A 23,452-nucleotide genomic window follows, 5' to 3' on the forward strand; every position below is an offset into this window, starting at 1 on the left:
TGAAGAAAATCGGATGAAATATTCGCCTGAATCCGGCCTTAAATTCTTGCTTGTTCCTTCATAGAAATATTTCAACAATTCTGGGATTCGATTTGAATAATTTATAAGTTTGGTAAGCGAAATCAAACTCTACAATTCTAAAAGCTTTTTTTTATTTTGATAGAAACACTTGCAAATCTTCAAAGAACTATGTAGGAAATTTTTAAAAATAACACAAATAATTTTCGACAGAAATAAACACGAATTTTCAGCAGAAACTTTTCGACTTTTTATTCCATAGCGTTGAGGATTTCATCCAGAATTCAGGTGAAGATTTTCTCATGTATTTTCGTTAAAATAACTTGTGCAATTCACAAGAGTGATCAATTCAAACCTTTAAAATCCTAACAACTTTCTGGAAAAGTTTGAAACTTTATTGAAAGGCAGATATCTGCTTCTTTCTAATTAGAAGCACAATATTTCACACATTTTGAGAGTAGAAGTACTTGTGATAAAACTTAAATCAAGATGTTTCTAGCACTACTTTTTTCGGTTCCCATTTGAAGTAACATTTTGTGGGGCCCCTGAAATGTGGGGGCCCGGGGCCATGGCCCCCCTGGTCCCCCCTTAAATCCGGCCCTGTGGGCAAGGAACAGGGGCAAAAACGGACCGTCTCGGAGCCGGGAAGGTTGAGTGGACAAAAATCGAGATCGGCAGCTCTCTTGTGTTTGAGCCACGAAACCGGCAACATCTAACTGTAAAAGTAAAAGTTTTTTTTGTGAAAACCAAAACCGTAGCCAAACCGTGAAGAGTATTCTGGACAATTTACAATCCGGTCTACTGGATTTTCCGAATCCAGCAACTGCCCGGAACCATCAGTGATCCCTCGTGGTGCGTTGGAGAGTGGTTTCGTCGATATTGTGGACCCCGGAGCGAGATCTATCGACCAGCTTTGTGACACGTGGTCCGGCGGGATCCCACGAACCTTTTGAAGACCACACAGAGCCTCGCCGAACGCTGGCCGTGATCATTGCCCAGCTGAGCTCCTCGTTAAATTGGTCTTCCGTTGCTCCACGACCAACCCCACCTCCACTGTTCGCCACCACCGTTCACCATAACCGGCCGCCGTATCCAGCCGCCCCAGCCAGTTTTTGCCGACGTCCTCGTGGCCGGCCTCGTAACCGGTCTTCCTGGATAGCCTTCGCCGTTATCACACCACGCCGGCCAGTATCTGTGACCGCCCGTACCGGCCACCGTCGTAGGGCCTTTTATAACGCCTGCCAACGGCCCCCTCGCTGCCCACAGTCGATCTCCGTCTCCAAGCTTCCTCGTTGGCCACCCGCCGCCGGCTGTTGCCTGCGCCAATTGACACCGCCGGCCTCCACCGTGGACTGGCATCCCAGGCCTGAACCGTCGCCGGTCTGAATCGCTGGCCCATGTGCCCCTCCTCGCTGCCCACCGTCAATCTCCGACGCCGAGCTCCCTCGGTGGTCCTCACCGGCGCCAGTTCACCCCGTCGGCCCACGTGGACGGGTTTCTTCTACGGTACCCCTGGCCGACATCGTCCATTCACCTCCCATTCACGGCAACCGCCGTTTCCGGGAAACACCTCGCCCGCCAGCAAGCCTCCCTGCGACCGCCGTCGCTAGCACAAAATTAGCGTGAGTAAATACCTCTTCTAAAACTAACCCCAAATCCATTCCATAATAAGGTCCGAAAATTTCCCCACGTCCTCACTATACGACCCTGGGACTCGAAGACCAAAAGAGGCCTTTCGAGCCCACCCCGCCGGCTGCCGTGGTCAGACCAGCAGCCTGGGGTTTTGACCGGTGCCCCCTCTGGGTTCCGGTGAGTTTCCTCGAGGGCTAAGAGAGCCGTACCAGAAACGGTAACAGAATCTCGGAAGGAATTTCCGGAGGAATCTCGGATGGAATTCCCGAGATTTTTCATTCGAACCCGTTGGTGTTTCGGTCGGTGTTGCGCCATTCGGAAGATGAGATTCTCGCAAAGTTCTGATATTTTTTTTAGCTCTGCATCAACAGAGAGTTTTTTTTTGTGTTTGAAGAGTAATAAGTGACGTGAAAGTTCGACAGTTTATTGTTTTTTCCCCATGGTTCTGATAGTCTTCCGGTTTGGCAGCCATTGTTGTGTGATAGAAATAATTTTTATTTTCGTTTTGTCGTCAGTGTGCGTAGATTTATATCAATGAGCAATTATCGCCAAGCAGTGTCGATGGAGCAGTCCAATATAATAACTACGGGAAAATACTCTAGTGGTGTGGAGATTTTTATACTGGGGCATCGGAAGGATTTGGGTGATATTGTTATGGTTCTTTTCCTAGCAAAATATACTCGATAACTTCCGGTTTTGAAGACGATGTGAGCAGAGGAAATTTTGTTTTGTCAGTGCTACGTGTCCTCAATCATATTGGTTATCTGAAACAGTAACAAAGATATTCACCCTCATTCTTGTTTACGGACTTATCCACTTTCGAACGTTTTTGGTTCGATCGAATCAGTAGGCCATTTGATTTTGCTGGCGTAAACGGGAATGCGAACGATTTTCGTTCGAAAGTGGATTCGATCGAAAACAAGATTGAGGGTGATTGCCAGGAATTATTGTGACGATACGGAAAACAACAAAAGAAAGTAATCCACGGCTTCTCGTTGCGAGGAGCAACAATCATATACCAAGTCGGGGACTCCAAACTGGATTGCAGAAGCAAATGGGTGAGATCTTTCCTATATTCTTTGTTCAATATTCAATGTATATTCGTACATATTCTTTTTATTTATTTATTTATTTATTTATTTATTGTCGTCAATCAATTACATACATTACATCTGGAGCGTTTGGTACGGTATGTCCACGCATCCTTCCTCCCCTGTAGATTCGAGAATTGCTTCGACGAAAGAAAAAATCGTTCAAAACTCGAGGCACTTCGGAGATTCATCTTTGCGGCAAATTCAACGTAGTAGGCCTTCAGTTGCTTTTCTGCTCGAGTCTGCATCGGACGCAGCAGCAGGTCGGTCTCGGTGTTGCTACCTACTCGGTGTCGCACGGTTGTTTAATTTTGCTTGCCTAGCCATTAGTGCCGATTTTTATAACAATAGACTGCGGTAGTTTTTGTCTGCTGACTGCACGATGGAAGTTATTGGCAACAGCCTTCAGTTTCGATTCCCGATCGGAACCCCACCACCTTCTTGGGAAGAAGTTGCGGACTTTGTTAAGCTGTTGAAGTGCGACCCCATGCATATGGAGGCAATTTACAAATTGCCTCAAACTAGACTGCTTTGCATAAAGTTTAAGTCTATGGATGAGATGGAAAAGGCGATGAAGTTGAATGCGGAAGAATTAAAATTCCATTATTCCAATGGAAAGGTAGTGGATGTGCATATGTCCGTAGCAGGCAGAAATGTGGCATATGTGCGCGTTTTTGATCTCCCACCGGAGGTGCCCGACAATGATGTTTTGCTTGTTCTAGCAAACTTTGGACACGTTTTAAGTATGGTTCGGGAAAAATTTCCAGCTGGTTTGGGCCTTGACCATTTATTCACTGGCGTTCGAGGTGCATATGTTGACATGGAAAAAGATATTCCGGCGGCACTTGAGATCAGTGTTGCGAATACTCACTTGCAAGAGCGATACTCACTTGCTTTTATCTCAGTCCAGAAGCATGCTATCAAAAAATGATGTTTGAAGGGCTTTTAGATTGTAGTTTAATCTAAAAGTTTGCCGAACCAAGTAAAGATCACAGACGCATACCAAAGTTGTGAGAGAGCTGTGAGTACGAGGTGAGTAAAATTCGTGTAATTCATACTCACCTTGTGCTCACAGCTCTCTGACGGTTTTTGTATGCATCTGCGACCTTAACTTTATTCGGCAAACTTTTAGATTAAACTACAATCTAAAAGTCCTTCAAACATTATTTTTTGATAGCTTGCTTCTGGACTGAGATAGAAGCAAGTGAGTATAATTTTTCCCTAGTGAGTATTCCCAACACTGCTTGAGATTGCGAACTTGAAAGTGAGGATTTTCCATGATGGTCTAAAAGGTAGATGTTTTTTATGCAACGAGGAAGGACACCGTAAGGATTCGTGCCCACAGAGAAAAAAAGGAAAACCCCAAAGGAAAAGAAATAAAGGACCTGTCACGTACGCCGGCATTGTCGAATCTGGACCAGCAGTGTTGACCAATGCGAAGGACTTCATCGAAATGGATCAAGATCATGAAGTTATAGAGGTACTGGATGAAGAAATCTTGGAAGCGGAGAGAATACAGCGTCTGAACTCGGAACAATATGTAGACCAACGGGGAGAAGCGGAACAGAGAACAAGACAGGAGCAGGCTTCGATCGAGTTGACCAAATTCGTTAACAGGATCAAAGATGCGGTAAACAAACAAGCGGCGGATGAAAGAAGGGCCCAGTTTGCTGCGTCATCATCAGGATCAGTGGAGATGTTGCGTCCGAAGAAAACTGCTCGCAAGAGCTAAGTGTATTTACTGCGGTTTTACCTAATTTATTGTAATAAATATCAGCAATATCGGCTCCGTTAAGTGCAATGCACGAATGAGCCTGTAAAATAAATGAATTGAAAAAAAAAAAACGTAGTAGGCCTGGCCACTTTGACGCTTGTGTCATATCTTTGATATGCTGCAATCCTCAATATTGACAAGAAAAGTAATTAGGCCTAATCTTACCTAATTATTTTCCAGGATGCTTTCTCGTACTGGCTACGTTTGTATTAGATTAGATTAGATTAGAATCTCGGATGGAATTCCCGGAGGAATCTCGGAAGGAATTCCCGGAGAAATCTCGGAAGGAATTCCCGGAGGAATCTCGGAAGGAATTCCTAGACAAACCCCACGAGAAATTTCTGGAGGAATCCCTAGAAAAATTCCTGGAGAGATTTTGGGAGGAATTCATGGAGGAATCCCTAGAAAAATTTCCGGAGGGATTTTGGGAGGAATTCATGGAGGAACAATTCTGGAAGAAATCTTGGGACAATTCCTAGAGAAAACCCCAGAAGGAATTCTTGGAAGAATCTCGGGAGCAATCCCGGGATGAATTCCTGGAGGGATTCTGGATTTCTGAGAGAATTTCCAGAGAAGCTCCTGGAGAAATCTCGAGAGCAGTTCCTAGAGGAATGCTGGGAGGAATTCCTGGTGGATTCCCGGGAGGATTTCCGGGAGGAATTCCTTGAAGTATCCCGGGAAGAATTCCTCGAGGAATCCCGGAAGAAACTCCTGGATGAATCCCGGAAGGAATTTTTTAAGGAATACCGGGAAATTAATTTCGTGAATTTCGCTGATTTTGATTGGTACGGAATATATCCACTAGGCAACGAATAGTATCAAAGGAATTCTACCATATATATCTTGTGATTCTGAATAGCCAGAATGGATCCGTCTTCGACAAAATCGTTCAGAAGGTTCGAAACTAACTGATAGTTAAAATCTAGTTTCAAAATTCGTCAGCCAGATGGAACTACACTGAAACCTCTTACTATGCACATGTGCATAAATTAAAAAAGGCATAAAAAGAGAGAAATTTGTGAATAAATTAAGTGTGGGCTTTAAAAAAAAAAGACACTACACCGTCTTCAACCAGAGGTTGTACAGACTGAACAAGCACTAACATATGACAACGGACAACACACATAACACCCAGTGGCCCAGTGGAGAATTTTCCGTTTGACGAAAAGTTTTCCCCGACTGGAGCGGGAATCGAACCCACACTTCGAGGCTTACGAAACGTCTAGATGACTGACGCCTCTAGCCGCACGGCCACGAAGCCCACAAAGTGTGGGCTTTCGTGGGGGAATTTAGTGCGCGAGAACAGCTCTTGCTCCTGGTAATTTGAGATGGGGCTGAGGGGGTTTCCAGGAAGTTCCCAAAGAGTCCAAAAAGGGGTTCCTAGAGCCTCCAGGGGCGTTCCAGGGAGTTGTTTAAGGGGTTTTCAGGAGCCCTTTGAGGGCGTTCTGTCAGGTTTTGTTGGCGTTTTAATTGGATTACAGGGAATTCAAGGACATTTCAATAGTATTCAGGGAGTTTCAGGGACGTTTCAAGAGGCTTTAAGGGCAATTAAGGGGATCTCAGGAGCTTCTAAAGAGCGTTACAAGAAATTTAAGAGTGTTTCAGGAATATTTTAGGAGCATTACTAGAGGTTTTGGAAGCGTTAGAAAGCATTTCAGGGGCGTTTCAATGGGTTTTCAGGTGCGTTCCAGGGTTTTTTTTTGGGGTATCAGGTTGGTATTAGTAGGTTGGCTCCAGAGGCACGTTCTCCTCCATTTGGGAAATTTGTGCCATCGCCATGAATACGAGCCTATTCATCATTTAGCTGAGGGAGAGGGAAGGGAGGAAAAAGGTATGGGATAGCGAAAGGGAAGGTAAGGAAATAGGGTCGACATAATCGCATAAGCGTACCACAACGGGTTCAAACAGCACCCTGAAAAGGGCACTGTAAAAAACGCATAAAGCGTAAAGTAAGCATATAGCTACTTGCCACAACAGGTTCAGAACAACAGAGCATCCTGAAGATTCAGGCTTCTTAGGTCAGTTTCACTTAATCAAGTGTTTACCGAGTACTCGGAAACGCAGTTGCGTAAAAACTGGGTAGTTACATATCAAATGATTCAAAGTTCTACAGTCGGATTCTCAGCTAAGATATACAAATAAAGCAGCCTGTTGAGGCTTGTGATGGACAAAATCATAAGTAGGCAAACCACATTGAGTTATCTCAATTACGTTTCTGCTACGAGATTCCTCAAAAGTGATAGCAAGACTCCCGCATGGGGGCATCCACAAACACTCAATTTCCTTATCGTTGCTTGGCGTAATGCCGAGAAGAGATGTTGGTTTTTGAGCATTTGGTAAATCCAATTGGAAATGATTGAAAGATAAATAGGACAATCAATGCGCCTTTCAATATGGAATCGAAAGGTACGTGTTCAGAAGTATCCTGGAAATGCAAGAGAACACCCAAACCAAATTGTTTTTGAATGAATGCTTTTTCGATATCGTAAACAACATTGTGTAAACAAAGCACAGTGGACTTTCCATTTTGGTAAGAATGTTGGTTTCCATGGAGAGGCATGTTTGCCAGAAAAACATCACGGGTGTGATGCTCGACAAAGCGTTCTAATCATTTCAGAAGAAAGATGTCAAATTGATAGGTCTGATCTTCATACGATGCATTATCCACTTACGGAATATACTTGACAGTATAATCCCACCAAGATTTAGGAATAGCAAGGCTGCAATCAAGCAGTTTTATCAAAACATTTTGGGGTTCGAGGCATGACACGCGCGATTGCCATTTCAATTTGACTGGAAGTCGCAAACGTCGGGTCAAACGCAAAATGCGGAACCATATACAAGTTAATTAAAGCATTACATCTACATAGAAATCCCTTCTACGAAAGTAAGGTTCTTGGACCAAAGCTATTATTTTATGCTGAAGATTGATCTGAGCTGTCAATACCAAAGCCACTACCCAAACTAGGCACGATCAAACTCTTACAATCACAACACAAGAAAAAAGAGCAGCGATAAAAAACAATTCGGTATCGATTGAAGAACGCCAGAGACGAAGATACACAGAGGACACTGTGGAGTGTGTTGGCTGTTTGGGTCCGTATGAAGTTAATCATGAATATTAACTTCTTTTCCCGATCAGCCTAAATAGCTGTGTAGTGTCGGTAGCGGTTGTCTCAATTGGCTAAGAATAACCTTACGGACCACCTGTTCCGGGGGTAAAAGTCCACTAAACAGGGAACCCCAATCCAAGGTGGCAGGTGACCCGTGCTGATGGATGAATGGTTGAGGGGGTTTAAAATATGCTCGATCTTTAACGGAGCCCGTAACGTAGGTAGATCGCCTTTATGTGTTGCGTTACGGTTCAAGATCTACCAAACCGAACCCTAGTGACATCCGGTTTGTCAAGTTGGGGTAATGTGTTTTGGTAATAAGGATTCATGATACAAAGTCCTTGTTACTGGTGACAGTTTCTAAAAATGCATTTATTCTGCCTTGCTGATAGTTAAAGAATCGGGCTTTGCCCACCCGAGACTACACTTGATGTTAGGAAAACAAACATGCTTTACGTATCTAACTGCGTACTAACCTATCAAGGACTGTTAAGTTCTGGTAATTCAAGGGCTCACGTGCATTCTTATTGCAGAACACATTCTCTAATTTGACAGAGTTTTGCGACTAGCCTAAAGTCCCGGGTTTTCTTTGTTGTCCTGGGACTAAACTAGAAGCAAGACATGGATGGGGCTAGAGTTCTGATGCATGGATAAATATCAGTACCACCGTTTTGTTTTTCTCAGAATTCAAATCGATTGGGTTTGATTAGGGGCGCTCTTTCACTGGGATTTAAATCTCTATGATAACGGGACCTTTTTATCGCAATCTATTTCTTGCAGCTCTGGGATAATAAAACAGGAACTGTACAGAAATCGATGCTTCATTGCCTCTCAATGACAATGGAGTAGTACGACATGCACTAAATACTAAGGATACGGGTAATGCCACAAAATATCTAAATACTGGTCGCAGTGGCTCACCCGAACAGAAAAAAAACACTGTGGAGAACGCATAATGCGAAGAGCCATATAGGTTATAAAGGTCCCATTAGACAGGACAAATATTTGGCCAAACAAGCCCAGCAAGTGACCAACACAACGTGAGTCGTAGCAACCTTGGATGAATGTCGGACTTCAATGGCAAATATTTGGCATAATGACAAACAGTCTAATGGCACCTTAATTAAACAACATACTAATAATCCCGCCCATTTGAAGGGTCTTTGAAAATCCTCCGAATCTTCCTGAAATGCCACCGAAAACTCCCTAAAGCCCTCTCGGACCCCATGTTACGCATCTGAGAAAATCCGAAACTACCGAAAACCTCTCCGTAACGCTTCCGTAACGCCTCCGAAATGCGCCGAAAATCCTCTGAAATTTCCTAAAATACTTTAGAGATCCTCCTGAAACTCCCTAGGACCCCATCTAACGCACCGGTGAACCTCTGAAAAACCCGAAAACTCCGTAACGCCTCTGAATCCCGCCAGAAATGCTTCCTGAAATGCCCCTTAAACCCTCCCGGGTCCCATATTCCTTTCGGGATGGAGCGCAAAAAAGTGAAATTTCCATAAAAATGCTCTGAAACTTCCTGCAATGCCAAGCAAAGTTATTGCATATTTTAAGGAGTAACTTTTAAACAAAATTTCTTTTTGATAAGTTTACACAAAAGATACATAAACAATCTATTTTCTATATAAGGCACTGAAACTAAATGGCGCCTTCGGCTAAGTTATAGGTAATATGAAGAAAAATATTGTGGAGGGCAATTTTGCTATATCTTTCGAAATAAATTTAGTATAAACCTTGAAAAAAAAAACACTAAATATATTGGTTTGATTGGGTGAGGTTTTCATGGTTTCTGATGTCCTGACAACTTTCTCAGATTAGGACTTCACTCCAGAAAAGCAAGAAGAAATTCTCAAAGATCTCTCATACATAAACCAAAAATAGTCAATCAATTAAGATGAATCGAATAAACATCAACACACTGTTTATTATCCTATCATCAGTCGCTCCCAACAAACATACGGCTTACAAGCAGTAGCCAGTTGACCACGCCACTACCGCTGTTGTAATGACTGTTTACTGTGTACAACCGTCAGCGAAGATTGATGATGTTTTGCCAGATTGATTTCAGTCACTTGTCTCTGGCGGCTGTTAGGTAATGGATGTGATTGTGTTTACAAATTATTGCTTCACCGGCGCTACTGGATGACGTGGAAGTCATGAGGGTGTTGATTGTGCATTATTTACAGTGAGTTAAATAGATTATAGGTGGATGTAGGTTTGAATTACTCTTGTTTGTAAGTATTTGTTATGATTAGCATTCGCATCAGCAACTATCATAGGATTACTAGAGTGGGTCAACGTTGTATGGACAAAATTCAAATTTGATCGCATCAACTCGGAACAAAGCTTTTTCAATCTATATTAGCGCCCAAAACAAGTGTACAACAAGTTTGGGAGCGGTTGGTTGCGTCCCCGTATTCCGCATTGCGATTCAAATTTGTATGGAAATTAGTATGAAAAACCGTACTTTTTGGTATTTTTCTCATAATTTGATTTTTTTTTGTCTAAAACGATCTAACTAATGACGTTAAAGTATAGCATAGGATATGCAGAAATGCTTTGCCGAAGACCGCAAAGTGATCCGACACTTGTGGAAAAAGTAATTAGTTTGCGGATCACTTTGCGGTCTTTGGCAAAGTTTTTTTCGGCATATCCTAGGCTATACTTTAACGTCATTAGTTAGATCGTTTTAGACAAACAATTTCAATTTAGGAGAAAAATGCAAAAAAACACGTTTTCCCATACTAAATTCCATACAAATTTCAATCGCAATACGGGATACGGGGGTGCAATCAAACGCTCATGAATTTTGGACAGTTGTTTTGGACGCTAAAAGGAATCGAATTAAGCTTGTGCCGAAAAATCGACTTTGTTGGCCCAGTCTAAGGAAAGTCCAACATTATTGGTCGACAGTGTAAGAACGTACCAAAAAGTATATTTTAGGGTTAAGGAAATATATTTCAGCTTGTTCGAAATTCCATTACTAACCGTTTTTGTATTGGATTCCAATCACGCAGGTTGTATATCGAACCAGCGAGGTTGCGCTGGTGATTACCATTTTTGGGAACAATAGTGATGAACAATATCTCTGCTATTGGTTTTAGTCATTATTTGTATTTGCCATCTATAGTCCGAAAATTGATGCTGAACTTCAAATCTAAACACGTTCAAAAGTAATTATCATATAGTGATGCTGGAGCTCAACGAAAACAACATCACTGATCTAAGACACAATCACTAACATCTCGGAACCATTGGTAGAGACTACATTACTTTGCATCACAATAAACCGGCAATGGCTCATGGAATTTTAACAGTATACAACCGGTACGATGTGCCTCGTTTGTATGAGTACTAGCTATACTTGTAGCCGGCGAATCAGCGGTGGCGGCATGCCGCTTATTTAGCTCGTGCCTCTATAAATACCCTTATTTATTTATTTATTATCACCACCGTTCGTTGCTGGTTGTTGGCTGGCCCGGCTTCCAGCCAGAGCGACAGCCTGATGGTAGATTGCAATAAAGTAATACAGCCAGCCGGGCAGCGTGAGCGCCGCCAACCAACCACCATCAACGATGCGCGTAAACCAGTCTCTGACTGCAAAAACCGGTAAAGCTGAACAATTTCAACGCGGATTCAACTTTATGACAGTGCGAAGCAATGTTTACAGAACAGTGTATCTCGCGGTGGCAGAAGTGCGTTTGAGCTCGAGCCGGGAATACATACTTCTTTTTTTTTTCTCTCTTTTTGGTGTGAAGTCCCAACTGAGACAGAGCCTGCTTACCAGATAAGTGTGCGCTGCTTTGTACACTTTCACAGTTTTAAGATCTGAAAGCTTTTTTTGCCATTAAGTCATTAGACCATGCAAGATACTCAATGCCCCAGGTCATAGCTGAAACAATTTCCATAATGTAAGGATTCTGGATATCGTACGCAAACTTCGTCAGTATGGTCTTGCTGAATTACTGCGCATAAAGTGTCTGAGCAATAAGGGACCACCTAGCAAGGAATACTTTTAGGTAAATAATGGCTTAACATTTAGTAAATATGGTAAAATGATTCGGAATGATTCGATAGCGGGTTTCAACGTTTTCTATGACGTGAAACAGCTTGGAATCCAATTCTAAAATAGCAGACATACTTCAGAAGCATAGATCTGACGAACGCAGCAAGATTTTGGAGAAGGAAGTATTATCGGAGGAATGGATGGAAGGTATTGTGTGTCCCATCTAGAAAAAGGGCGACAAGTTGGATTGCAGGAACTACCGCGTGATCACACTTCTGAGCGCTGCCTACAAGACTCTCTCTTAAATTTTATGCCGCAGTCTGTCGCCGATTGCAAGAGAGTTCGTGGGGCAATATCAGGCTGGATTCATGGATGAACGTGTTACAACGGACCAGATGTTCACTATCCGCCATATGATGCAGAAATACCGCGAATACAACGTGCCCATATATCACTTGTTCATCGATTTTAAATCGGCGTATGACACAATTGACCGAGATCTGCTATGGCAGATCATGCACCAATACGGTTTCCCGTATAAACTGACAAGATTGATCAAGGAGACCATGGATCGGGTGATGGGCGTAGTTCGAGTATCAGGGATATTCTCGTGTCCCTTTGAATTTCGCAGAGGGTTACGACAAGGCGATGGTCTTTCGTGCTTATTTTTTAACATCGTCTTAGAAGGTGTAATGAGAAGAGCTCACCGAAGCCTCATGAAGTTAGCAATCTAGAAAACTGTGATCATAGATCGGTAGTCCCCTATGGGCACGAAACATGGACTATACGTGCAGAGGACCAACCGCAAGTAACACACTTGTCACAGAAAAGTCAAGACGGCGCTGGTTTTGTTGCGCAGAAGTCACTGTGACTTACTTCTAGCAAGTAAGTATCTATTTGTTAGAAGTAAGTCGAAGTGATTTCGCGCAACAAAAACCTGCGCTGCCGTGACTCTTCTGTGACAACTGTGTTGTTTGGAACGCGCCCTTGGAGATCTCTAACGGAAGAAAAGACTAGCAAAAAGCGAATGAACCACGAGCTGCATCAGCTACTGAGAGATAACCATCGTCCACACTGGAAATCAGGAGACTACGGTGGGCGGATCATGTCATCAAGATGTCGGATAGAGTAATTCTCTCTGAGACCGGCCCACTATTTACACCTTTTCTTTAAAAATGCTCAAGGTGGCGATTTTCTGAAAATCCTTGCCAAAAAAGTAAGCAAAATGCATTTGTATACTTTAATTGATGGACCCCCCGTTAGTTAGAGCCACAACAATTTTTGCGGACCCCTCGTTTTTGGTCGAATGCTGGCTCATTTGAACTGTTAAAACTCGAAAATTTATTCTACAACTCCCTCAAAATGAAACGTTGTTGAAAAGAGTAAAAATAGAGCTACTGTTTACAGTTATGCAAAGTTGGTTCGACCATATTGATTTTGGCCGCCATCTAGAATTTTTATACCAAAACTTTTTTTCACCATGTTGGCAACCACCGATTTTCAAATTTTTTGCATCGATTGAAAGCTGAAACATTTATACATAACATATAAAAAAATTAAAGATGTCTTTTTCTCCTATCAAAAGTCGACCCAACTTTGTATAGTATAGTATTTAGCTCTATCTTTACTCTTTTCAACAACATTTCGTTTTGGAGGTGGTTTTTGGTTAAATTTTCGAGTTATAACGGTTTAAATGAGTCCCAATTGGACCAGAATCGTGGAGTCTGCGAAAATTATTATGGCTCTAACTAACGAGGGGTCCATCAATTCGAGTAACCAAATGCATTTTCCTTACTTTTTTGACAAGGTCTTTAAGAAAATCGCCACCTTAAGCATTTTTTAAAAACAAGGTGTAAATAGTGGGCCGGTCTTAGCGAGAATTACTCATTGCAACCTGATTACAATGGTTCTCGAGAGCGATTCGACTGGCACAAGAACACGAGGTGCGCAGCGAGCTAGGTGGGTCAATCAAGTGGATGACGATCTGCGGACCCTTCGCAGAGTAAGGAACTGGAGACACGCAGCCATGGACCGAGTAGACTGAAGACGACTCCTATGTACAGCAGAGGTCACTCAGGCCTTAGTCTAACTCTTTCAGTGATTTGGATTTCCTTCAGAGATCTACTTCGTAGATTGGATACTAACAACATTCATGTACCGTAAACTGGGGTGTAGTTGATTCACCCCACTGGTGAACCTGATCACTCAATTACCCGCGGATATCGACTTTGAAGGAAGCAACAATTCTATTTTAACCATTCGCAATCCAATGACGTAACATTAAAATGGAATGGTTATGTTGGGGCGTGTGGTACGTTCGGCGCTAAGATACCATATTGAGAGCAGCTTATATTTCAAGCAGCTTCAATTACTGCAAATGTATTAGAAAATAATTAATTTGGATATAATTACAGTATGAAACACTAATACATTGTAGTATCAGCTCACGGACAAGTCACCCAACAACAGCGCACAATTCGTACATGTTCCACCTATCGCGAACTAAAATGCACTGCCCTTCGCTCTCAAATCCTATAGGCAGTTACGGCGGCGCCCGTCGTTCTTGCTTCAGGGTTGCCAGTTCCACAAAGAGCCTAACGTATAGGAACTATTCGCAACAGGTTACTTCCTTGAAAGTCGATATTCGTGGGTAATTGAGTGATCAGGTTCACCCCACTGATCAACTACACCCCAGTTTACGGTACCTTTTGATGATATTGCTCGGATTGCTTTCAGAACAAGGCCGGGGAGTTAACTATGCTCCAATCTTTAGCAAGAATACCAAAAGCACAAATGTCATTATTCCCGGCCACGCCCATCTTTACCGCACCTTGGGATATGGGAAGGAAATGTTGATGCAGCACTTACGTTCCGAAATTCATCTGAGGGTTTCTCTCAAAAATCTATTTCAAATTCTTCTTTGAATTCCTTACGGGATTTCTACCACAATTCTTTTTGTGACTTCTTACGAATTTGTACAGGAGTTTCTCCCAAAACTCCATTTAGGGGTTTTCCCCGATTTTCTCCAGAAGTCTTTTTCGGTGTTCTCTTCGGGACATCAGAGAGTTGTTCATGCGATTTATACCAGCAAAATTTCTTTGGAGATTTCTCTTTGTTGTCTTCCGGGAAAGCTCTCCAGGGATTCTTGCGATACTCCTAGAGCACATCGATTCCGGGTTTATCATAAAGTAGCTTTTCTCAAACTTCTTTACCGACGCGTGCATTTCTTATGGAGCTGATGGGTCGCGACCCATAGTTTGATAAAGGTGGTCTTAAAGTGTCTCGCAAGAATTTTCCCGTGTCGTCCTCCGAAAATTTCTCCCTTAAGTTTCCAGAGTTCTGTGGAATCTAAAGAGGAAAAAATAGAGAGTAAATGGGCTATAAACCTATAAAATAAATTTCAGACCCCTGAAACTACTTGAAACCTTCGTGGAATGCCCCTGAAGCGCTTCTAAAACTCGCTGAAACTCCGAATGAAATCTCTAGTGGAACGTCAAGAGAAATTCCGCGAGAACCTTTTAAGAAATATCCCAGGACAAACTCTAGATCCGTTCTAGACGAAAGTTCACCGTATGTATGTATATTTTCAAAGAAATTACAGGAGCAGCTCCGGTAGAAATCACATGAGGGATCCTACGAGTAATTCCGCGAAAATCTCTGGAACAAGTACCGGGATGATGTGCTGCGTAAAACCCATAAAAAACTCCCGATTTTGGCAGGAACTTGAGGGGGGCCCATATAGCCGAGGCGGTAAACGCACGGGTATTCAGCATGACCATGCTGAGGGTGACGGGTTCGATTCCCGATCGGTCCAGGATCTTTTCGTAAAGGAAATTTCCTTGACTTCCTTGGGCATAGAGTATCTTCGTGCCTGCCACACGATATACGCATGCAAAATGGTCATTGGCAGAGGAAGCTCTCAGTTAATAACTGTGGAAGTGCTCATGGAACACTAAGCTGAGAAGCAGGCTTTGTCCCAATGAGGACGTTGCGCCAAGAAGAGAGAGAGAATTGAGTGAAAATCTATTAACAACTTCTGTACTGGAGCAATCATTCGAGAACCTATGGGGATTTAATCCCGGAAGAAACATTAGAAGAAATCCCGTGACATATCCTGAGAGTAACTCATGTAGAAATCCTGCTGAATTACCATTAAGTTAAAATTCACAAATACAAAGAAATTTAAAAAAAAAGAAATCCTGCAATAATCCCATCCGAAAAGATCTATATGAGAAATTTCAAACGAAAGCAGTCGGAATTCAGAAAATTCAGAAGATTTTTACAAAGGAATTCCGGAAAGAATTGCTGAAATCTTGGGAAGATTCCGGTAGAAATCTGGAATAACCTCCAAGAAGAGTATTGCTGATATAAATCACTTTTATTATGTGGTTTTATTGGCAATTTTCGGTGAAAAATAACGGAAATAGCTTATTTCGCGTGACCCGTTTCGACCTACTATTCCTCGGTCATCATCAGACGCCTAAAACGTTATACATTTCTTGGATACATTGAGTTCAAGTACAAATACAATACAATTTACAAATCACAAAACACTTACATTCAGCTGGAATCACCCCTTCAACTTCGTCAGTTATATAAAACTAATGCGCAACACCCATCTACAATAAACAATAAATCACTTTCAACTAATTGACTTAACTATACGTATCTCACCGTGTCCCAAAAATCAAGTCAATTGATTAGAGGTTGACTGAATTACAGCAAAGGCCCAAAACAGATACCCTTGCCCGAATGATCCCAGACTCTATTCCTAAAAGAGAACCAGAAAGGACCATTGATGGAATTACTGAAGGAATTCTTGTGAGAAATTGCTGGATAAAATTTAACTCCCAAATTCATCTGCATCCACCTAAAATTTGCAACTTCATTTCGGAATTGCGGGCTTGCCGGAAATGTCTACTTAATTTAGGACCTCTCTTGTTGTTCCTCTAGTAAGAACATCCAAATATTTCTGGATTCAACTTGCTGTCCGAACAATCATCCGGGTAAATATGCTACTTATACGCGGAATCGCAAGTTGCCAGAAAAAAATCTGCAGCACTATGCGTGAAAGATTAGTTTTAAAATACATGTTCTAAAACTTTTTTATTCATACCAACACGTAATAAACTCTGTTGACTTTATTTCTGAGTAGATACTACAAGCAGTAATGTTCGTCACTTTTTATTCACACAACCCAATCTCTCACTCCACTTTTCTTTCTGTTCAATCACCTTTATCCACGTAGCTTCCGAACAACTTGGTGGAGGCACATTTGATTGAATTTTCATTATACTTTCACTGAGAGATTCATGTTTTGACAAGAAAAAAAAAGTCAGCAAAAGGGTGGTTTAAATCTCATGTATTCAATATCCATTTACCTCTTCTGAAACGACACTCTAATGACCCCAACATAAATATTCATTCCTCGTCAGTCGGATTAGCGTCAGCATTCTGCGAAAATAGACGAATTCTGTTTCCTCCGTGGGAGTCTTCATAAAAACCGTATCCCTTTTCCATTTCGGTCTGTTCACCCATTCTCAATTGCGTAGATATCTAGTATCCGTTGAAAAATTTAGAAATACCTTTGCTCCCTGGGAATTTTACGTCATTCCTTCTTCTTCTCACTGTCGTAACGTCCCAACTGGGTCAAAGTCTGCATAAGATACTCTATGTCGAGGAAATTTCTTTTACGAGAAGTTCCTGGACTGACCGGGAATCGAACCCGTCACCCTCAGCATGGTTTTGTCGAATACCCATTACCCATGCGGCTACCAAATCGATTATATCGACTCTTTACTTTACGTAATTCGTGAATGCCTAATTTGCAACTGCGATATCCACAGCTCCCTTAACATTTGTTTACTCTACTACAAGCTGTATACATATGGGTATACCCATGTAGTAGCTGCCTCTACTTACAAACGCTGAACCCACTCCTAGTGGCTGTTAGATCACAAAACGATTGGCTTTGCGTTTGAACCCCCTCCTGGTTCTGACAGCCAACAAATCCCCAATGTGCTGGCTGGATTGGTTGTGTTCTCGTTTTTGCTATTGTACACAAACAAACTCCGTTGGCGGATTCACTACCTACCTACTGATAACTGGTTGGTTGGGTGATTACAAAAGTAAACATCGCCATGAGGTGGCGGCGGCGTGGCGGTGATGATGGCGGCGATGAATGCTTCTCTTACCGGAGATGACCATGGGAGTAGGGTTTCGAAAGCGATGGGAAACGCAACGAACAAAAATTTCGATGTAGGAGTTCAGTTCTCTTTTGATCAGAGAAACATGTGAAAACCGCACGATGACGTGACCTGCGGTTTCCTCGTGGAAACTGTTGGTTGGGTCGTCTTCCAGTCAGTCAGTGGGTGTTCAAATAACAACCAAATGAGATGAGCGAGCGGCCGTCCCTGAATTCTGATTTATGTACGCACGCAATCCATTTTAATTGATATAAGTTAGTTCAAGTTACATTAAAGGTCGTTACTTTCGATTTACAAGGAAAAACTGGAAAACCGCACACAGATGTCAGTGACTGATGGTTCTGCGGGTAGCCAAAATGATATAGGTGCTGAAACATGCAGTCACTTTTTGTCGTTTCCACGAAGGCGTGAAGTTCAGTATAACCCTCGTTTTATACGAAAAGTGGAAGAATCTCACGCACCCCCTCCCACGTTTGGCCAGGTTTCACGAGTGGATTCTGAAATTTTATCCAGTTTAACGATGTTGCAGATGGGTTGTATAATGTAGGGTTTTTATTTAATTCCCGTCTAGCTAAGCACCGAACAAAAATAATCAAGTTTATTCTTGCACCTCGTCCAATGTCATGGCCAATTTAGTATCAATTAGTAATTTATAAATTAGCATCCATATCATGTAAAAAATATTGAAAAAACTACAATTTACTTAAAATAAAAATATAGAATAATCGTCCCTTGAATTTTCGTCAAGTACACGTCTATTTCGGGCACAATCTGAATTCAATTTCCGGCTTTCTGACACACCTTCTACGTGACACTATGGTACATATGATGGTCAAAAAAATATGACTTGACCGTAGGTATTTCTTCTAAAAGTCTGTCAAATTCTTAGCAATTCAATCCAATTATGTATTCAAAGCACGATTGAGAAGAAAGCTTTTAAATTGAGATAGATATAGCTTTAGAATAACAACCAAAATGCTTCAATTATTATTTTTGCCCACCAAATCATAATACGCAATTACAGTGAAACGAAGAAATTTATCTCTGTGGTTGTGAAATATGATATAACGTAATGCAGAAAATCTACGTATTCATTTGCCTCCCTTAACGAAGAGAACTTTGTTGTTTACATTTTATCTACGGGGAAAAGTGATTTATTTATTTAATTGAACAACTTTTACTGCATTTTGCAGCAGTGAAATCCAACTATGAAGAGCAACAGAGCTTTTATGGGATGTGAATTGAAGGTTGGTTCAAAATGTGAATCTGACGAAATGAAAATTTAACGGCGATGTAGGACAATTGCTCTGCTGCTGGAAAAAAATACTCTCTAGTGGAACGTGAAATTAAGTGTAACTTTTCGATTTCCAGTGGTAAAATGGCTGGTTATCAACAGTCTACATTCTTTTGCTTCCGTCTAATGAGACATTGGCAAAGTTAAGGCGGAAAATATGGAATGATTGACTATTTTCCGTTTGATGTGACGGGAATTGGCGCATTTTTTTACTCTACGGAAACTTCGACGCCGCGGTATCCCGTAACGTGGGTAGATCACCTAATAATGGTGCGTTACGGCGTAAGATCTACCATAACAAATTTTGATCTTGTATTTTCTTAGCTTTGTTAATTTAAATGCAAAAAAAATCCAAGATCACAATTTGCTCTATTTTTTTTCTTTTACATGTTATGTTTTTCATTGTTAATAAACCATCTCTTTCAGGAGGATTCAGGTAATTTGTAATTATGTTACTGTTGTGAGCCTATCACCATTTAAAAATCTATAATTTTACTTTTAATTTCAGATTTGGAATCGAACACCCAACAAGGAATTAGGAAAGTAACCAGGCATCAACCAAAAATATTGCGTGCACCTGAACGTTTCCTTTGAACTTTACCCTTCCACTAACATCCAAATTCCCGTGACGCCAAGGCCTGAAAGAATGTAGAGGTCTCTATGTACTTTCATAGGTGTCCAACTAATCTTCCTTCCCCATCCCTCAGCTGTCGCAAGGACGTGGCCAGGACAGCACTCGACCGTTGGAGGATTGCGTCAATCTTGTCTAAGAGTCACAGATTAGTCCCAAATCTTTGTGCTTTGATAACGGACAGGAAAGATGCAACCCTCATAACAGCGATCCAGAGCTGTACCACCTACGAATTTGTGCGACTTGCTAAATGCTAATGCTAATGCTAATGCTACGGAAACTTCGACGCCGCGGTCGACTGTCCAATTATTTTCCCACATTCGTGCGCTGCCGTTACCTTTTACTTAGAGCACGAGTGGCAGAACGAAAAATCAGAAAGACGACCAAATTGCTCTCTATGCAAAAGACAGGAATAACAAAAACCAAACCGTCACCAAAAAAAAAAGCATTCGTTTGACATTTTTGCTTCATCCATACCTAGTTTGATCGCTTGTGTTGCGAGTGTCGGGGACAAAGGCAGCCGAATGTTGACGAAAATGTGTCAAGGACTGTAACAACACTGCTCGCATCAAATGTACCATGTACCATTAGAGCGCTGATCCTCTACGGGTATACAGGTATACCTTGATTTAGTGGACCCTTGATTATATAGACCCTCGATTCTAAGTATTTTGATTTTATGTACATTTTTGTAATCGTCAGTTTTAATATAATGCAGGGGTTTTCAGCCTTCTGACACGCAGAGCACTTGATATCAATAAATTCTCGCGCTTAGTACGGGCATATCTACAATGATCGATTTCTCTTCATCGATTTTCTTTTTGGTCAATAACTAGGCTGACAAATTATTTTTGCAATGCCAATATGTTTGGTGGATACATGCAAACTGACCATTCGGCAAACTTTCCTCAAAACTTTCCAACAAACTTCTTTCAACATTTCATATGACATCCTCATCGAGAATACATTTTAGGTACAGGGTGCGGCAGGAAAAAATGCGAAAAGTTCAAGGCACTATTACACGCTAAATATGGGATATATATGACTATTTTTTCATGACAGTGTATCAGTCAATGTCTATATTCTAGCACTGAAAAATAAAAATGAACATATTTGATGTTTAACATGTGATAATGTAAGCCTAATAAGCGGGTATCAATAAACTGCGCGCCCAATGGTCATTAAACAAAATGACTATAACAGTAACAAAATAAGCTTAAATTCGATGAACAACCAGACCACACTGATCCAAAGCCATGTAGTTTCACATACTATATGAAATAAGTACATATATTTGATGATATTGTAGAGAAAATTAAAATTTTTGTTTTATCAGATACGAAATTTAGCGACCTGTATACTTTTCTGCGGTTTGAAAATTCTGATAGTCTTCAATTTCAGGCACCACCCTGTAAAGGATAGTGACCAAAATGGGATAATTTTTGGTTAACTTTTCAGAAAACTAGCCTATTAGAGATCATGGAACGTTGAAACATAGATTGGTTAACGACAAATGGACGAAAATGAGGTTTGAAGTTGAAAAACACTTTCGCACTTTTTCCTGCCGCATACTGTAGATGCCTCATACTGTCTTAGCATGTACTCATCTGATTGAATTTCAAAGCAAATTCCATAAAAAGGTCATTGTAATCCATCGGCAGATTGCAGACACGATGTGCAATAAATTATTTTCAGTGCTGTCATGGTAAAATCAGAGCTAGTTCGTCAAGGTTCTTCGATTTCAGCGCCCTCTTACTGGTACATTCCCATGGTTGAATTCATGGAGGAATCTTTGAAGGAACCGCTTGAGCAATTTCTGAAGGAACTGCTGGAACAACTTCCAAAAGAATCCATGGAACAACTTTTGAAAAAATTCCTGCTGAAATTTTCAAAGTGTGTCTAGGAATATTGAAGAAGTCCCTGAATAAATTTTTGAAAGTATCGCTGAAGAAACTTCAGAAGGAATTTTAAAAAAATCTCAAGAAAATTTCTGAAAGAGTTTCTGAAAAAATAGGAATATTTTAAGAATCCATAGATGGATTTTCTGAAGAAATTCCAGAATGAATACCTGAAGAAACACTTGGAAACCCCTGGTGGAATACCTAACAAAACCTCTTGAGATATTTTTGGATTCAAAAATCTTGCTCAAACCCCCGAATAAAAACCAAAAACATTTTTTAATGAATTCCTATAGTAATCCATAGAGAATTTCTAGGGGTATGTTTGGATGAATTTCTGAGAAAATAGAAGAATACCCGGTGGAATTGATGTGTGAATTTCTGCAGGAATCTCTGCAAAGATATCTTCCAGCTTTTCCATAAGAATCCTTATAAGAATATGTAGAACAATTTCTGAAGGAATCCTTGGAGGATTTTCGAAGACATTCTTAAGAAATCTTTGGAGTAATATCTGGAAGAGAAATGCCTTGAAGGAACATCTAAACGAATGTGAAGAAATTGGGAATTGAGCGATTCCACGAACAAGTGGGAAATTTTTCCAGTTTTTATTTTTTGTATTTTTTGATTTGCATGGAACCTTGCATACAAGTTTTTGGGGAACAAAAACGCCGTTTTGCATACTTGGTTCGCCATTTTTAATCTAGCCTTACTTATGAGAAGGGCCTATGAAAAATGCACATGATATCTTCAAAAAATTGTATCTCGAAAACGGTTTGTCCGATCGGTTTGGTGTCTTCGGCGAAATTTTAGACAATTGTTGGTGCTATATGGAGAAAATATGCACGGTAAAAAAATATGTTTGGTTTTTGTGATTTGAACTAAAATATAGTTTTTCCCTCAAAAGTGACATGTCAATTTTTTTTATTATCCTTATGTTATAGCTGACTGAAAATGCTACCTAGTGCACAGTGGGTTGTTCTGGAGAAAAATAGGTTACAATGAAAAAAAAAATGTTTTAAAAAATTACGGTTTTCAAAAAAAGCTATTAAGTAAAGTCAAAAAAGTTTTTCGCCCTAATTTTATGAAAGTACATCAAATTTGCAAGAAAAAAGTACTTCGGTAACATTTTTCTAAGATGCACCGTTTAGAAGATATTACTAATTTAATATTGATTTTTTTGATAACTTAATAAGTTTTAGCCCTTTTCGAATGTACTCCGTGTTTCTCCAGTTTCAAAAGTTTTTTTTTCGGAAAGATTGGAAAATTTTGAGTTAAAATGACACTGACAGCTTAAAGATTTGAGTGAAATTCTCTGCCTTAAAAGTATTTTGAAAAACAAGTTACAAAATCCCACTATCAGGAACAATGATTTCTTCCAGTGGTTTTTGGTGTATTGTGTTGAAAATGTGCATTCAACTCTTGCATATCGCAAGCTCCTCAATTAGCAAGATTCAAAAGAGCGAATAAGGCTTATTTTTCAGGGGTGGTATTTGTGCGCAATAAAAAATAACATTATACTTTGTACATCAGTTTATTTTTATTCCTGTATTTTTATCAAATTATTGTTTACACAACTTTCTTAACAATATCGAATATTTTGGCATCATTGTCAGGGCAGTTTGAATAAAGCTTTGCCTTTATTGTATTTTTTGATAGAGGAAGAAATGAGTGGAATTTTTGAGTTCCTTGAATTGTTTTTGCATTATTATATTGATTATTTAGCTGCAAAGACATATTTTCGTATTCTTCTGTAGTAGAATAACAAAATGACAACTTTGTA

At 40.7% G+C, this 23,452-nt stretch overlaps 2 protein-coding genes across 10 annotated transcripts in view; both read right to left on the minus strand.

Moving 5' to 3' along the window:
- Positions 1-23,452, minus strand: part of LOC109402722 (inositol 1,4,5-trisphosphate receptor) — a 198,128-nt gene that overhangs the window by 110,188 nt on the left and 64,488 nt on the right. The gene's annotated exons all lie outside the window — the stretch shown is intronic.
- LOC134286812 (uncharacterized) overlaps positions 11,074-23,452 on the minus strand; it is an 84,763-nt gene continuing 72,384 nt past the window's right edge. Inside the window, exon 3 of the mRNA XM_062848488.1 lies at positions 11,074-11,234. Within this exon, the coding sequence (XP_062704472.1) occupies positions 11,074-11,234 (161 nt within the window). The remainder of the gene's footprint in view (positions 11,235-23,452) is intronic.

The sequence above is a fragment of the Aedes albopictus genome, chromosome 2, assembly GCF_035046485.1.
Source record: "Aedes albopictus strain Foshan chromosome 2, AalbF5, whole genome shotgun sequence".
NCBI lineage: Eukaryota > Metazoa > Arthropoda > Insecta > Diptera > Culicidae > Aedes > Aedes albopictus.